The 18,828-nt window shown below is 35.1% G+C and overlaps 1 protein-coding gene across 1 annotated transcript in view; it reads left to right on the top strand.

The window, feature by feature from the left end:
- The window catches only part of lrp1ba (low density lipoprotein receptor-related protein 1Ba), a 334,663-nt gene that overhangs the window by 313,157 nt on the left and 2,678 nt on the right, over positions 1 to 18,828 (top strand). Inside the window, exons 81-89 of the mRNA XM_067415030.1 lie at positions 1,228 to 1,353; positions 3,681 to 3,845; positions 5,961 to 6,122; positions 8,468 to 8,642; positions 8,749 to 8,853; positions 16,193 to 16,269; positions 16,852 to 16,942; positions 17,088 to 17,238; positions 17,899 to 18,006. Coding sequence (XP_067271131.1) covers positions 1,228 to 1,353; positions 3,681 to 3,845; positions 5,961 to 6,122; positions 8,468 to 8,642; positions 8,749 to 8,853; positions 16,193 to 16,269; positions 16,852 to 16,942; positions 17,088 to 17,238; positions 17,899 to 18,006 — 1,160 coding nt within the window. The remainder of the gene's footprint in view (positions 1 to 1,227; positions 1,354 to 3,680; positions 3,846 to 5,960; positions 6,123 to 8,467; positions 8,643 to 8,748; positions 8,854 to 16,192; positions 16,270 to 16,851; positions 16,943 to 17,087; positions 17,239 to 17,898; positions 18,007 to 18,828) is intronic.

Here is an 18,828-nt window from a genome sequence, read left to right as displayed (position 1 = left end):
TGTCTGGCAATCTGAAGGATGAGTTGGCAATTTTTAGGAGAACGAACTTGCCTGACTGCATTGTGCCAAGTGTAAAGTTTGGTGGAGGGGGATTATGGTGTGAGGTTGTTTTTCAGGGGGTTGGGCTTGGCACCTTAGTTCCACTGAAAGGAACTTTTAATGCTTCAGCATACCAAGATATTTTGGACAATTTCATGCTCCCAACTTTGTGGGAACAGTTTGGGGATGACCCCTTCCTGTTCCGACAGGACTGCGCACCAGTGCACGAAGCAAGGTCCATAAAGACATGGATGAGCGAGTTAGGTGTGGAGGAACTTGACTGGTCTGCACAGAGTCCTGACCTCAACTCAATAGAACACCTTTGGGATGAATTAGAGCGGAGACTGCGAGCCAGACCTTCTCGTCCAACATCAGTACCTGACCTCACAAATGTGCTTCTAGAAGAATGGTCAAAAATTCCCATACACACACTTCTAAACCTTATGGAAAGTCTTCCCAGAGGAGTTGAAGCTGTTATAGCTGGAAAGGGTGGGGTAACTCCATAATAAACCCAACAGATTAAGAACGGGATGCTATTAAAGTTTATGTGCGTGTAAAGGCGTCGCAAAACTTTTGGCAATATGGTGTATATACAGTGTATTTAAATACATTGTTTATTTTAGTGTGTCTATATGTATGTATTGCTACACTAAAGATTCACTGAATTTTTTTTTAACTGCCTTATTACGTTTTCATTTGTTTTCACATTTTACTAAATATTTTAATGCTCTAAATATTCACTGTTTTTTTTTTTTAAATTGTTTAATTACATTTTGGTTTGATAATATATCCCATTTAATGTTATTTTTCAATTCTCTTCCTCTTTGTCAGTGCCACCCTTTTTTTATTTAATTATTTTTTAAATATGTTTGTCTTTTTTTATTATTCAAGATTTGGTTTATTCATATTTTAAACAAGAGTGTCCAAACTGCTTCTGAAAGGGCCACTATCTCACTGTCACAGAGTTTAGCTCCAGCTCGCCTCAACACACCTGTCTGGAAGTTTTGAGTATGCCCAATAACATATTGATTTGCTGGTTCAGGTCTGTTTGATTGGGATTGGAGCTGAACAGTGACCCCCCCAGGAGGGAGGACTGGACACCCCTGTAATAAAGGCATTTTAAAGCTGAAAAAAAAGCATTATATCCAATTTTATGTTGGTTTTCTCTTCTCTTCCTCTGTCTCTCAGTGCCCAACCCATGTGCAAAGATGAATTGCGCTTTCCTTTGCCTGCTGAACCCCAGCGGGGCTAGATGTGTGTGCCCTGAGGGGAAAATTCTGGTGAACAGGACCTGCACGGACACCAACATCTCAGGTACATCTGTCAAAACGCACACGGCAGGATGCTCCTACATCGCTAACAGAGTGCTAGTGTGACCCTGAGAGGCCCCGGGCGCTCGGCATGTCAAACTCGAATGTTTCACTTGAGTGATTTTGACTGAAGTGTTTACTATTCTGGGCCCTTTTCCCATATACGCAATACACCTGAAGCCCACATGCTAGAAAAGACAAGGATCATGTTGCTAGCATTGATTTAGTCAGAGCAGACGGCTTGTTTGATTAGCAGTGAGAAGCAGTGTTGTGATTGCTCATGCTAACGGCTTGTTATTTGAACTTGAGGACTATATTGATAACAATAAAGATATAAAAATCAAGCAAAAATCAAAATCTAACGATATTGTTAGAATCAGTTTCAGAATGATTTCCAGCAGATGAACGATAACAATCAGAATCCAAACATGAGCATTTAAAGCGACAGTCGACACAGCTACAGCATGTTATAATAAACAGGAAGTTATCATATGTTGATATGGATGCTATTATAGTTATCATTCTTGGTGTCAAAGGACATTTAGAACCACCTTAGCGACCACCAAGAGCACCCTAGCAATAACAATTAGAAGTAGCCTAGAGGCATACAGCAATTAATGGACTGTACTATATATATATATATATATATATATATATATATATATATATATATATATATATATATATATATATATATATATATATATATATATATATATATATATATATATATATATATATATATATATCTACCAATACAACAAATGAGGCAAAACAACTTGCAGAGTACATACATTTTTGAATACAAAAATATGATAAGACTGATCAAATAAATCTCAAATGCATACTTGTAACATTCACATATTTCCATCTATCAAATATTTGAAACATTTTAATAAATATTAGTGCTGTCAAACGATTAATTGCAATTACTCGCATTCAAAATAAGTGTATTATGTACTGTGTATAATTATTATGTATATTTGAATACACACACATATACATGTATTTATTTAAGAAATATGTGCATGTATACATTGTATATATATTTATATTATTTATATTAAATATAAATATTTGTTTGTACTTAAATATATACATACATGTGTATTTATATATACATAATAATTGTACACAGTACATAACACATTTATTATGTTAACAAACTTTTATTTTGGATGTAGTTATTTGTGATTAATCATTTACAACACTAATAAATATAAACAATAACAAATAAGATTAAAAAAAAACATGTTATAGTAAACATTCTTAAATTTCATCTTAAATTACACTGTAAAATTTTTTGTTGGTTTAACTTAAAAAAGTTAGTAACCTGGTTGCCTTAAAATGTATTGAGTTTATTGAAATAACAAATGTGAGTTGATACAATGAAGGAAATTGGTTTAATGAATAGAAACTCAAAATGCAATTGTATCTGAAACCTTTTTTGATAAAACTTGACAATAGCACAATTTGGCATGTTTCACTGTTATCACAAATAAAACACACACAATTAACAAATATGCTTACAAAATCTTTTAATAATACTTGAGTAAAGGTTCTAGATTCTCAAAAATGTTCATTGTATTAACTAAAACATTTCAATTATTTCAATGAAATAAAAATTTTAAGGCAACCAGATAACTTATAAATAATAAGTTACGTATAAATATTTAAAAAAGATTTTGGGGCTTGATAAATTTGTCTTTATGTACAAAGAATATAGCAAGAATTAATATATAATTTATGTTAAAATGTACAATACAAATATAATTAAATAAAATATAAATATTTAAAATATAGACTATTGTCTTTGTTGTTTCTACATTAATTTGGAGTTTAAATGTGAAATGATTACAATAAAATTATATTAACAACTTTAATATGATAACTTTAATATAACTTTTAATATATCAATAATTGTAATAATAAATATGTTTTTTTAATCATACTAAATGTTTATTATTTAATTTTTTTAATAATTATACTATTTGTATATTGTATTTCAGAATTCTGCCAAATAATGTTTACTTTCTAACAAAGGCACATCAGTAATTTTAATTTGGGCTTTTTAAAGACTTGGCAAATCCTTATTCATGTGCCAGTTTAAATCCAAACACTTTTTTTTTTGGCCGAGCAGTGTATTTTGTATGTTAAAGATTCCCCAATTTTTGAACCAAATTATTTACATTTTATTTTATTTTTATGTTATTTAAATGCAAGATCACAAATGGAACAACGGTCCTACAACTAGATCCATCTAAAAATGTCCTGATTAATTGTAATTATCTTAGCTAAAGGATTGAAGGATAATTTGCGTGTGCTTTTTAGGAGATCTTTGTCGTCCGGCCTGTGAGAACGGAGGTCGGTGTATCACCAATGAACGAGGGGAATCGCGCTGTTTTTGTTGGCCGAACTACTCCGGGGAACGCTGTGAGATCAGCCACTGTAAGGACTACTGCCTCAATGGAGGCACTTGCACAGGATCACCACTAGGTAGGTGCTATTTCCTACATGATATGTGTAAACTGTTTGTATTGCAAACGTTTTTTTCTGCTTATATTTTTATCAGTGGCAAAATTCTTGGTTGTTGCACATAAACTTTTTTTTTTTTTTTTTAATAAAGCATGAATTATTCTACATATAAATAAGAATTCTCAAATGCATTTCCAGAGAACGATCAGGTTGTACAAACAAGGCTTTCGTGACATCTCTCAGAATTCAAAGTAGGCCACAGGCAAACCTCTGATACAGAAGGGATTTCTCATTCTCATCTTTTTTTTTGGTTTCTGTCTCTTTAGTAAAGAAACAAAACGAAACAGAAATATACAGCACCTGTGTTGCCTTGGGTTGTTTCAGGTCATCCAAAGTTCTCCGAATAGAGTGAAATGAAAAACATGCAAAGATATTGTGTTTAATATTGCAAATCCAAAATTGCCAGTGTTTCCTGAAGGTGAGGAGTTTTCTTATAAACTTTAGACTGAATAATGGCTTTTCTTAAGAAAGAAACAATTCTGTCATCATTTACTCACCCTTGTGTCATTCCAAATCTATATGACTTTCTTTTCTCTGTGGAACACCAAAGGAGAAGTTTAGTAGATTGTTCATGCTGCTCAATAAAAGCTAAAATAAAAGCTGTCGAGCTCCAAAAATGACACACAAAAAAGAGAAAATTATAACGTATATATGAATACACACACATGCATGTATACATTTTAGAAGAATTGGTTCTGAATATATATATATATATATATATATATATATATATATATATATATATATATATATTCAGAACCAATTCTTCTAAAATGTATAGTATATATATATATATATATATATATATATATATATATATATATATATATATATATATATTCAGAACCAATTCTTCTAAAATGTATAGTATATATATATATATATATATATATATATATATATATATATATATATATATATATATATATATATATATATATATATATATATATTTCTTTAATATATACATGTGGGTGTGTTTTCCAATGTACATAATAAATATACACAGCATGTGCACACACTCACACGCACGCACGCACGCACACACACACACACACACACACACACGCACACAGGGTCTAAAACTAACTTTTTGCCACACCTGCCATGCCAGTGAATTAAGAAAATGTATCAGCCATATTTTAAAAAAAGTACCATGCCAAAAATAAATTGATTTGGAACGTCATAAAGGGGGTGAGTAAAGGATGACAGGATATCCATTCTTTAATTTACCAGGCTGAAAGACTGGGAATGCATGGACATCAGGGTTTCGACAGGTAATTAGATAGTTGGTAATTGTTCCAGCGATCAAGCGTTATTGTAATTCCCCAGGCGCATACACTCACATTCTTGCCAGCCAACTCCCAACAGCCTGTTTTCCCAAAGTGCAACGTCATGCTCACTAAATATATGTTTGTTATTGGCTGTTAAACCACATGAGAAGCCACCAGACGCTCCTCTGCCCATTTGTTATCGTAACCTCTACAAAAAAAAAATATCACCGGAAAGCATTGTGTAAATCACTGCTGTCTGTTTTGCCTTATTATTCCAAAAGAATATTTTGGCAGGGACCAAAAGCTGGATGAGAATCAGTTGGAGTGTGTTAATGTCTGAGAAACAGTCAGGAATGGTTTCTGTTGGCGTCTTTGTGTTAAAAACTGTCATTTGCACCAGCTGGCAGATGGACCACCAACAGTAGGACTGAATATCCCTTGGCTTTGTGTGTGTGCTGAACGTGCGCACGTACAAAATCAATTCCCAACAGATGTACCGTCTCGCAAATCCCCGCAAGAACGCCTTTTCTCTGTCACAGTAACTCAAATAATCAAACTCTGTTGGCTAAGAAAGCAAATACTAGCATAGCACGCTGTGATTTACACGATTAGCCTGCAAATTAAATGCATTTCTTTCTTTATTTTTTTATGACCTGCTCAGTTCAGCACATACATGTATTCAAGTCTGTTCCGGTCAAATCAGAGTTGTTTATGGAGTTATGCAAATTATTAAAATCAGGTAAATGCATAAACATGATCCAGTCTAGATTTCAAGCCACTAAATAGTGTGTTTTTACTGAAGGAAAGCCCACGTGCCACTGCGCTCTGGGTTTCACTGGCCCTCTGTGCGAGAAGCGTGTTTGTGACAGTTACTGCCTGAACGGAGGCACATGCGACCTGACCCTGGGTAACCAACCCATGTGCCACTGTCTGGCGGAGTACACCGGGGAACGCTGCCTACATCGTGAGTATGAATCTGTTTTACCATGAATATTTTTTGCATTCAGTAGCTAGCACACAACCTGGGCAGCATTATGCTCATCATAGGCCTGTTCAGGCTCAATACAATCTCATTTTGTCTAAAGTCTTCAGCATCACAATTGTCCTTACATTTTTATGGTGAAAATATTGATTATAAATATTTTGTTCAGTACAGAAAGATAATACAAATGGGTCAAGCTAATTCAAAAGGGAATTGTCATATTTTGGCCTATTGGGTCGAGTAGGACTGGTTACATTTGGTGCCGTGACCCAGATGGGAGTGAGGTTTAGGGGGTGAGTATAACATAGGCCAATAAGAGCTGTGCCAGTAAACCACACTCCTCTGACCTCAAGAGGCACACTAGCAATTGAAGCTAGTGGCTAGGGTCTTTAGTGTCCTTGTTAGCATGCCCACCTCCCATTATGGAGACCCCAGTTTAAATTCCTCTGGGAATGGGTCCAGTAGGACCGGTTATGTTTGGTGCCGTGGCCCGGATGGAAGTGAGGTTTAGGGGGTGAGTATAATATAGGCCAATAAGAGCTGTGCCAGTAAACCACACTCCCCTGACCTCAAGAGGCACACTAGCAATTGAAGCTAGTGGCTAGGGTCTTTAGTGTCCTTGTTAGCATGCCCACCTCCCATTATGGAGACCCCAGTTTGAATTCCTCTCGGAGTGGGTCGAGGGGTTTAGGGATGAGTATAACATAGGCCAGTAAGAGCTCTGCATGTAAACCTCACTCCCCTGACCTGAAGAGGTGTGCTAATGACAGACACTATTGGCTGTGGTCTTTAGTGTCCTTGTTAGTGTGCCCGCCTCCCATGCCAGAGACCCTAGTTCGAACCCTGCTCGGAATGGGTCAAGTAGGACTGGGTTACGTTTGGTGCCGTGGCACGGATGGAAGTGAGGTTTAGGGGGTGAGTATAACGTAGACCAATAAGAGTTGTGCCAGTAAACCTCACTCCCTTGATCTCAAGAGGCGCACTAGCAATTTAAACTAGCGGCTATGGTCTTTATTGTCCTTGTTAGCATGCCCACCTCCCATTCTGGAGACCGCAGTTCAAATTCCATTTGGAGTGGGTCGAGTGGTTTAGGGGGTGGGGTGAGTATAGCATAGGCCAGTAAGAGCTCTATGTGTAAACCTAACTCCCCTGGCCTCAAGAGGGGCACTAGTGACAGATGCTAGAGGCTGTGGTCTTTAGTGTCCTTGTTAGTGTGCCCATTTTGCATCCCAGTGACCCTGGTTCGAATCCCACTCAGAGCAGGTAGAGTAGGACTGGTTAAGTTTGGTGCCATGGCCCAGATGAGAGTGAGGTTTCGGGGGTGAGCAAAACATAGGCCAATAAGAGCTGTGCCAGTAAACTTCGCTCCCCTGACCCCAAGAGGCACACTAGTGACTGAAGCTAGAGGCTATGGTCTTTAGTACCGTTGTTAGCATGACCACCTCCCATGTTGGAGACCCCAGTTTGAATTCCACTTGGAGTGGGTTGAGTGGTTTAGTGTCCTTATTAGTGTGCCTGCCTCCCATGCCAGATACTCTAGTTCGAATCCCACTCAGAGCAGGTTGAGTAGGACTGGTTACATTTGGTGCCGTGACCCGGGTGGGAGTGAGGTTTCTGGGGTGAGTATAACGTAGGCCAATAAGAGCTGTGCCAGTAAACCTCACTCCCCTGGCCTCAAGAGGTACACTAGCGACTGAAGCTAGAGGCTATGGTCTTTAGTGTCCTTGTTAGTGTGCCCATTTCACATTCCAGTGACCCTGGTTCGAATCCCACTCAGAGCAGGTTGAGTAGGACTGGTTATGTTTGGTGCCATGACCCGGATGGGAGTGAGGTTTAGGGGGTGAGTATAACATAGGCCAATAAGAGATGTGCCAGCGTTTCATGGCTCGACTGGTCGAGGCTGTTTTCCAAGATGGCGCCTGTCTGTAAATGCGTAATGTACTCTCTTTAAAAAGTATCTTCTTATTAAACTGTTTGTACTCTTACAAAGTTCAAAATGTTTCGGTTTGCATGTAGGGATCCTCATTATGCTACCGTGTTAGTGTGAGGCTATTTTAAGCCTTGTTAGTGGTATTAACTAGCGATTTAATTGTACTTATTCTATGCCCCATACACAGCGATATAAGCTAATCTGTTTTTAGAGATAAAAACTCTTTACATCCAATTTTCATGAATCGCATCTCAGAGAACGATCTACTTGGTAACCATGTGTTAATTACCCCTAGGTTCGTTTTTCACCGAAGTTGTCCTTTAAGATGTGACTGAAAGTTAGCATACTTTGCTTCAGATCAATCATTATAATGAACTTTCTTTCTGTCTGATCGCAGATATTTGTCACCATTATTGCGTGAACTCCAAAGGCTGCACGCTGTCCGGCTCGGGACATGTGGAGTGTGTGTGTCCCACCCGCTACGAGGGGCCGAAATGTGAGGCGGACCGATGCCTACGCTGCCGAGGGGCCCCGTGTATCGTAGATGAAGAGACTGGAGACGTCGCCTGCAAGTGTGTATTTAATAGTTACATTAGCATTTTTTGCGTGTATCAGTATCAAGAAAAAAACATTAAACACTAGATGGAATTTCGTCCTTGTTCACGTGCGTGTTCGCAGCTGTACGAATGGAAGAATCGCAGCCAGCTGTCAGTTGTGTGACGGATACTGCTACAACGGCGGAACCTGCCACCTCGACTCAGAGATGGGCCTGCCGTTCTGTCAGTGAGTAATTTCTTAATAGCTTTCTATGGCAAGAAATTGCCTGTCGTTATTTAGATTCATTCATTTAAAATTACTCCCTCCGGCAACCACTTTAATAGGATTTTTTTCTGCTCGTCTGACTTGGGAGGATGAATGTTTTTGTAAAGGTGAACAGGAGAGAGGGAGTAGTATTGCAAACGAGTGAATTATCACAGCAGGGGTCCATAATCGGCCACTTATATCAACCTCTATATTTGTATATTACAGAGAGAGGCAGAGAAACCAATGAGCGATGTGAGTGGAAAAGAGCACAGTATAAAAATACAAAAATAAAACTGTAAAACTGAAGGGGGAATATGTTCTACTTTTTAGGTCATTTATACCATAAAAATCCCTTAAAGCGACAGTACACCCTAAAATGATTCATCCAAACGTCATTTTAAAGTGTCTAGCTTTATTTCAACTGCAGAGCACATTCTCTTTTCCATGAAATTACAGTGAACTGGAAGTAAAGCTTCATTTAAAGTGATATTTCACCCCAAAATGGTCATAATTTACTCACCCTCATGTTCTTCCAAACCTGAATGAGTTTCTTTCTTCTGTTGAATACAAAAGAAGACATTTTAAAGAATGTTGGTAACCATACAGTTGACTTCCATGGTATTTTTTTCCTGCTGTGGAAGTCGGTGGCTACTGTCAACTTTTTTTTTAAGGATACTATCCCTTTAAGGATGCAGACGTGCCATATAAGTATTGCAATGACGTATTCGCTATATTCTAAGACGTCTGAAGCCATACAATAGTTTTGTGTGAGATATTTAAAGCCACATTATGTAATTTTTCTCCGCTAAAGGTCGCTTATTCAAAACAAAAGCGTAGCTTGATGACGATTGGATTTTGCAGAGCTTTTATTATGCCGCAGACGAGTGCTTGCTCTTCTTCCAGTCATGTGTATGTGTGGTAAAGCAGCGCTGTTGTATCATATTAGATGCATTATTTGAGTGTGTTGAAAATTATGTTATAATGCAACTTAGTGCATTCGCTTGCTTGCTACTATGAGACACTTATTGCCCACTACAGTAAGCTAGATCGATATTAGGCATGGTAAAACATGGTACTCGCGGTAAATCAAGAAAACAAGATTTAAACAATAAAACTAACTTTGTTGAGCTATATAACAGTCATTTGTTTTCTGTCTATAAATGTATTTAAACAGTTGCTCACCTGTCTAATAAAACACATAATATATTAATGTGTCTTTAGTGTTTCCATGGTTTCTACAAAATAAAACCAAAACAGGAAATCGTGGGTAACACGGGTATGATGTCATTGATAGGCGACACACGGTCAGTGTCCTGGTTAAAATAGCTTATTTCTCTGGATATTTCTCATACTTGAAAACATTTGGGATAATGTAATTACACAAATCAACAAAATATTTAACTTGTCTAGTGTTTGTTGGATATTTGAATCCAAAAATCTTATATATTGTGCCTTTAAGTCATTAACCACTCTCTTTGGATTCAGTGAGTCACTCAAATTTGTGAACTGAATCAACTGATTCATTGAAAAGGTCTGGCTCTGGTTCTCTGATTGACAAGGGCTGCATCTTAAATAGCATACTTCCCTAAAATATAGTTGGCGAAAAACAGTGTGAGAGAAATTAGCAATATTAATTACATTCATACTATATAAAACTGTATAAAAAGGACTTACCGGGATTCAAATACCTGCTCAAAGAGTATGCGATTTCGGACTTTTTTTTTTTTTAAGATTGAATTTAAAAGATTGATTTATTCATGAGTCAAACTTTGATACAGTTCTCACCAACATGCCAAGGTGAGTTCACAATCGGTTAGCCAATCATAACAGATTACATTTGCATATAGTCTTAAAGGCACAGTAGCAAAACGGCATGTTTCATTAATAAGTTGGGAAAGGGTCATGAAAACTACATTTCTGGTTCAAGACACCTTGATTTTATATATGGAATGCCTAGTATGTCCTTTGTATTGTCACCAAATGGAATTTTTGAAAATGGAAACAGTGAAATGGATGGAAAGTGAATTTTTCTGCTAATAGCGGCACACTCATTTGAATCCTTTTTGCACAACATGGTAGAACATTCCTTGTCCTTTGAAAAAAAAAACTGTATGTGGAGAAAGTAATTGATAGACTGACGGCATAAGAAAGCGATTGAGCCATTGTACAGATGCTGAATGCGGCGGTGGACGTACTCCATCTCTCAGCTGAAGTGATTCGCGTTTTGTCTGGCCGATGTGATGGAGCTTTTACTTTTTTCTTCCACACACAATAAACCCAGACTATATTTTGTACCTGCCTCCACTTTTCTTGCCCGCCAAAGGCTTTTTGTCTGCACTGAAAAGGAGGACGGTGCACCCTCAAAAACATTTAGATGAGAAAATACACCTATATTTTCTACAGTAAATGAACCTGAATGGATCAAAGAAATGAAAGGTATGGTAAAGATCAGCCTTGTCAAGAAGTATAGGTGTTCATATAAGTATGCATCACCCTCTAAAAGTCAGGCTTTGTTTGGTTTCCTTTCTGAGCTATCAAAGCAAATCGGACAAAAATCCTTTACCGTGACACTTGGTCATTCGTTTCCACTGCTTTTCCCGTCTCTCGTTGGCACTGAAGGTCTGATAACCCCGTTGTGCCCTTCGGGAACGAATCAATTTGCATGCAGATGATTCAATCTTGTGTTTTTCTTTTGGTCTTTGAAGGTGAAGGGTTGGTAATGACAGTAGCCAGACATTCAGATATCACCTGGAAAATGAGTGCATTATCGTCAAGTCCTGCTCGTATAGATTTCACATCACCTCATCAGACTTTTTTTTTTTTGTCTTTTGTTTGTCCTTCCTCCGTTTCATTATCTTTCCCCAGCAGCGTTTCATCAGAGCTTGTTTCGGTGGGTCTCGATGGAGTGCCCTGCGGACACTCTGTGATGGGTCTGAATTAAACAATTAAGACTCGAGTGTCCAGCAAGTCTGTGGTTTGCATGTCTTTAATGTTTGATCATTACTGGAAGACGTTCTTCAGTCGGAGTTCAGATCTGCAGACGGCCGTGTGCGGCACACTGGAGCTGTTTTGTTTTATGGGTTGGACGATAGTTTGAATATTAATGCTCACAATTAATTTGTTTGCAACAAAGTAAATGATATTTGGGTAATCCACAATTTTTATTTGTTTTTGAATTTTTGGCATGTGACTTGCCCCCAAATTCTCATTACCGCAACGGATCAGAGTGCTTAACATGTAATTTTGTTTTTCTTAATTATTTCATTTTTTTGTATTTCCCCAATGGTCATTGTCATCACTGTAAAACAACAACTGTCAATATACATAAAAAATGCATTATGGTGATGGGAATTGGAGTATTTATTGTTTTTATTAATATACTGATTTTGTTTATTTTATTTTTGCGATTTATTTATTCATTCATTCATTGATTTAATTTAATTTGCATTACGATGATGAGAATGAGGTTATTTGAATTATTTTTGCATTAGTATAATGTGAGAATTTTCATTTTTTAATTTATTTTGCATTCTCATGAGAGTGAGATTATTTATTATTAACAAAAAATATTAGTTTATGTATAAGTTAATGTAATGAGAATAAGTTTGGTTTATTTTATTTATTTATTGCATTACATAACTGAAAAGTACATTTATTGTTTTATTTTTGGCATTAATATAAAGATAATTTATTTATTTAGTTATTTTAGTAGCTTTTTGCAGTATGATAATTATTTCTTCTTCTTTTTATTAGTTTGTTTTTCCATTATGATGATACGATTTATTATTTTGAATTATTTTGCATTGCAATGATAAAAATGTGATTATTTGTTCTATATTTGTTGCATTAATAATGCAAATTAACCCCCCCCCCCCATTTATTTTGTTTTATGGACATGATAATGAAATGATTTTTCATTTTACATTAATGAGAATGACATTTTCAATCCAATTTTGTTATGAGAATAATTTTAATTCATTTAAACTATTTTATTTTACTATTATAATAGTCATTATTTAATATTTGTATAGAGTATATTATAATATTATTAAATATTTATTTTATTAATTTATATACTATTCATTAACTATATTACATACTGGATACACACACACACACACACACTATATATATATATATATATATATATATATATATATATATATATATATATATATATATATATATATATATATATATATATATATATATATATATATATATATATATATATATATACTATATATATATATATATATATATATATATATATATATATATATATATACTATATATATATATAGTACTTTTGATGTATTTATTATTCAATATACTGTTCAAAATTCCTCATATTTTTTGTGTTGCAATTTTGTAATGAGAATGATATTAATTTATTTATTGATTATATTTTACATTATGGTAATGAGAATGATGTTCTTTTGTTTGTTTATTACATTATTTGAATGAGAATGAGATTAATTATTAACCATATTTTGCAAATGAGATTACTTTTTTTTTCTTCTTTTTTTTTTGCCGAATACAGTTTAATTTGTGAAATATTACCCAGCCATGTTCTTTACAGGATCTGTGAAATAATGTTAATGAAGAAACTGAACAATAATGATAATTAACTGTCATGTTGACGTCGCCCAGTCTTGTACAGAAGGACACACAGCCTCCAGTTGTTCACACTGTGTGTAAGTGAGTGTATTCCAGGCCTCCTTTCTCTTCTGCTCTCCTCATGTGTCTCCTTTCGTCTCGTTGCGTTCTCCTCAGTTGCCCGTCCGAGTTTAAAAGCCCGAGGTGTGACGAGAGAGCTAACCCTTGCGATCACTACTGTCAGAACCAGGGCGTATGTTTCCTCACCGCCTATAACAAACCTCTCTGCAAGTAGGTCTTCCTGGTTCATTAAATTAGCAAAACATTCCAGAACATTCCCACAATCCCATCCGCCAGCATGCGTCTGGCCTGTTTGTGAAATGCCGCCACACGCACAGACGCCGCTGACCGACTCGCACAGCTTCCAAGAGCACGTTTCACACGCATTGCACTCGCTTCTCCCAGACACACACTCATTTCTCTGCGCCATGCTGTAGGTGTGCGTTTCATTTCTGTGTTTGCCTTGATTGTAGTGATTATATAGTGATTATGGTCCTGCATATGCTGAGGATGACGTCTCTTTGATTGTTCTTCTAGTATCCATTATTTATCATCTTATTTTTTGTTTGCAGTTTTTATAAAGTCCTTTATTTGTTCTCTTTCCATTTTGCTGCACTTTTGTTTTACCCTATTTGAAATTCATTTTTTTCATTCATTCATTGCTTATGTTTAAACATGGCACGTCTCATGAATATGGTACACTTTGGTGTCCTGTGACTTTTTGGAATTGGATAAAAGCCCATGTATTTTGTTTGTGAAACGTATTAAATATGTTTGACTTAGCATAAACAAGTGAAATAAATTGAAATTTACAAAGAAGCAAAATAATGAAATGGTTAGTTAAAAGGGTTCATTCTGGCCTGTCAGACGTCTTGACCGTCTTGACTGTGCTTTAAAATTGAAATCTTACAAAATAACAGTATTTTGAGTTTGTTGAAATGAAATTTGTTCTAAAGCTATTAGTCATACTTAAAAAGTAATAGGTATTATAATAGTCTTTTGTATAGAGTATATTATATATTATTTTAATTTATATAATATATCATACTGGGCATAATTTTCATTAATTACAATTAATATATAATTGTATATTGAATATTTTATCATTAATACTATCCATTAACTATTTGTATATGCAGACAATAATTGGATATTTAATTTTTAAATATAATAAATATTCTTAAATATTGATATTAAAATTAGTCTCAACCACAAATAAAAAAACAGAAACAAGTTTATAAGTGTTTATACATACTATTTTCTGAAATTCATGATACTTTCACTGAGTATTTGTTTATATATATATATATATATATATATATATATATATATATATATATATATATATATATATATATATATATATATATATATATATATATATATATATATATATATATATATATATACTATATATATATATATATATATATATATATATATATATATATATATATATATATATATATATATATATACTATATGTATAATCATTATGTAAAATGTCTCATGTATCTTTATGTATTATAATATTAATATTTTTTATAATTATATTAATATATTATATATTTAATATTTTATCATTAATACTATTCACTGATTATATCATTATATCCGTTATTATATTAATATATGCAGACAATTTGTCTCAAAACCACAAATAAAAAAAGGAAGACAGCTTATGCATACTATTTTCTGAGATTTATGATACTTACTAAGTATTTCTTTAAATAAATAAATCAAAGAATATATATATATATATATATATATATATATATATATATATATATATATATATATATATATATATATATATATATATATATATATATATATATATATATATATATATATATATATATACAATATTTTGGCTATTGAATTTTAATATTTATTTATGATATATCTTTTAACTACAAAATACAAAATCACTGTAATTTGTATATTTTCTGATATTAAAATTAGTCTCAAAAACACAAATAAAAAAAGAAAACAGCTCATATATAATATTTTATGAGTTTTTTTATCCTATCACTGATTTTTTTTATTTATTTTTTATAAATACATCAATAAAAAAATCAAAGACAAAGTTCAAAGTTTCCTCAGACTTTTCCAAGTATTAAGCAGACTTTACTCTAGCAGGATGCTCCCACCATTAGATGTTCTCTGTCTCCACCTTCAGATATACGTTCACGTGCACCCTCCTGCAGGAAACGGAATCCCTGTCCACAGGAACTCAATTAAACATTGTTTTCATTCACGCCACCATCTCTCATAAGAGCATAATCTCTCACGTCGGTAGAGTTCTGCTGTGGACGCATGCCATTTAGATCCAGGAGGTCAAACACACACATTGCATGTGTCTCAAGTAAGAATAATGCATCCCTCGGGCTGGATTTATACCTCCAAATGTGATTTATCCTGCGTTTATCATTAAAGCGTGTTTTCATGCCTGTCAAAACTAAAATCAATATAACAAATGATACTGTAATAATGAATATAATATAATAAAGGAACACCAGAGTGAAAAATCTGTTCATTGTAGTAAAAGTTGTGAATTTAAACTCTTTTTTGGTATAAATCTAATCATATGTTGGTTTGGGTAGTCAATGCGTTAATTTCACCAGCTGTGATTTGTTTTTTGCTTCTCTTTCCGCAGGTGCTCTGCGAACTGGTCAGGAACTCAGTGCGAAAGACCCGCAACCAAGACCAGCCGCTCAGAAAACGTCAGCGGGAGTGAGTGTCAAAAACACACGTAGACATTACTTACAATTGATTCCAATGGAGTTTGGTGTTAGCGCATGTTGCTAAGCTAACGGCATAAACGTAAACAAAACAAAAGTCACACATAAATATTGGGCGAAATGTTCTGTTTTCAATTAGACTGAGCTGTTTTTCATCAATCATTTTCAATTTTTAATCATTTTTCAGTGTATTTATAGTCAACCCTTCAATAGGCCGCCATTTTGTATTTCATTTTGTAGCCTAATGTCACATTAGTCAGCCAGGAGAGAAAACGCACCTGCTCTGCCCTTCTGTCCGAGTTTGTAGTGATGACCTTTCTTCTAGTCGTCAGACAGACGGTTCCAGACATTCATTTTATTTCTGCAGAGAAAATTTGACATTTGAGGACATATCTCACCATGACATTTTAACTCCTGTGCATGTCTAGCCATGTTAGCTAAAGAGCGTTAGCACCATAGCAGAACAACTCACTCGTAAAGTCTTTTAAGGAGGTGCTCATGATGAAGGTCAATGATATATGTATATGATATATAAATGTAATTACTATTTGTTCTGTTTGTTATTTTTTTCCAGGAAGTATTGCCATAATAGTGCCTCTAGTTCTTCTTGTATGCATCATCACCGCTGTTACAGTGGGACTCCTTATTTGCAAAAGATGTCGAAGGTAAATATATAAACAAATCTGTTATCTAATCAGAGCATTACACAAAATTAATTGATATTGCTGTTACCAATCTCATAAACCAGCTGTGATTAAGTGTTTAGCTGATGTGATAAATGAAAACATAATACACATTACCCCTTCACAGAGGTAAGCAGGTTCAGCGGCAGCCCATGGCGAACGGTGGCTTGAACGTGGAGATCGGAAATCCATCCTATAACATGTACGAAGTTGAACACGACAATCACGTAGACGTCGGAAGCTTTCTTCACCCCAGCTTCACCCTTGACCCTCATAAGGTATTCGAAGTGCTCGGCATCACTTTCTGAACTTAAATAACATTTGTGATTTGACTGTAAACAACATGGTTTGATTTGTTTTTATATTGTTGCAAATCGTTTTGGGGGGTTTAGCTAAAACAATTCATGAATTTCGGTGTAAATTATTTGATTCTTAGATTCGTTCATATTTTGTTCAGATATACACTGTACATGGTGGGGTGTAGCGGGGCGGGGGTTATGTCCTCCCTTCAGACCCATTTGTATAAATTTTGGATTTAAAATGACAGACAAACTTACTTTTTCCACTGTGTTCTGGAATTTAGTGGAAACAGCCTAAACTGTCTGCAGGGTGCTAGAGCACACAGGGCCTGAGTTACACACTTTCAAAATTGAATTTATAAAATAAAAAAGGGTCACATTTTTTGGGGGGTTATTACAGCTAAGACAACATATACTTACATGTTTATCGCTTTTAGCAGTGTTTTATGTAACTTCAAAGGATTTCCTGTAAAATGACACCACAATTTTGAACTTAGACCACAATATTTGTGTATGGGAAGCTTTTCGATTTGGGTAGGCCAAATCCAGGCGGAAATCCCAAAAATGGTCCCAGATCTTAAGAGGTCAATGTGTACAGTGTTTTTGTGCATTCCTTCTAAATTGTTTGTTGTTTTTCAGGGCTGGTGTGTAAAGTCAAGCGACCAACGCAATTTGCCCCCCGCCCGCCCTTTGACTGCACACACTTTACCTATCCAGAACGTTCCAAAGGAGCTCATTCCAGGACAGGTGGATTTTTTATTATCCAAAACTACATTAAATGAAGAGTTTTAGGGTGTGTTCACATTTGGGTGGTATGGTTGGATCAAAACAAACTGGTGCGATTACTCTGTTCGAACAAGTGTGAACGCTGCCATCCGATCCCTGGTGCTTACCAAACAAGCGGACCGGGACCGCTGAAAAGAGGTGGTCCAAATGGATTCGGCATGAAACTAACCAAAAAAACAGGAAGATGAGATCCTAAAAAGGACAAAAGGCTCATGCATGTAATTATTATTTTTTGTTATAGTCGTGATGTTGCCCATCATAGTTCGGTACAGGCGTCAGAACCGGTGTCCGCAGATCTTCATTTGTGTTTGTGACGGAGGTACAGGTGCTGGTCATGTAATTAGAATATCATCAAGAAGTTGATTTATTTCACTAATTTCATTCAAAAAGTGAAACTTGTATATTATATTAATTTATTACTCACAGATGGATATATTTCAAAGGTTATTTTTATTTTATTTTGATGATTATAACTGACAATGAAAATCCCAAATTCAGTATCTCAGAAAATTAGAATATTGTGAAGATTCAATATTGAAGACACCTGGTGCCACACTTGAATTAGCTAATTAACTAAAAATACCTGCAAAAGCCTTTAAATTGTCTCACAGTCTAGTTCTGTAGGCTACACAATCATACGGAAGACTGCTGACTTTACAGTTGTCCAAAAGACGACCATTGGCACCTTGCACAAGGAGGGCAAGGCACAAAAGATCATTGCAAAAGAGGCTGGCAGTTCACAGAGCTCTGTGTCCAAGCACATTAATAGAGAGGCGAAGGGAA

This window comes from Pseudorasbora parva, chromosome 14 (assembly GCF_024679245.1).
Source record: "Pseudorasbora parva isolate DD20220531a chromosome 14, ASM2467924v1, whole genome shotgun sequence".
NCBI lineage: Eukaryota > Metazoa > Chordata > Actinopteri > Cypriniformes > Gobionidae > Pseudorasbora > Pseudorasbora parva.
This window is presented reverse-complemented; position numbering and strand designations above follow the sequence as displayed.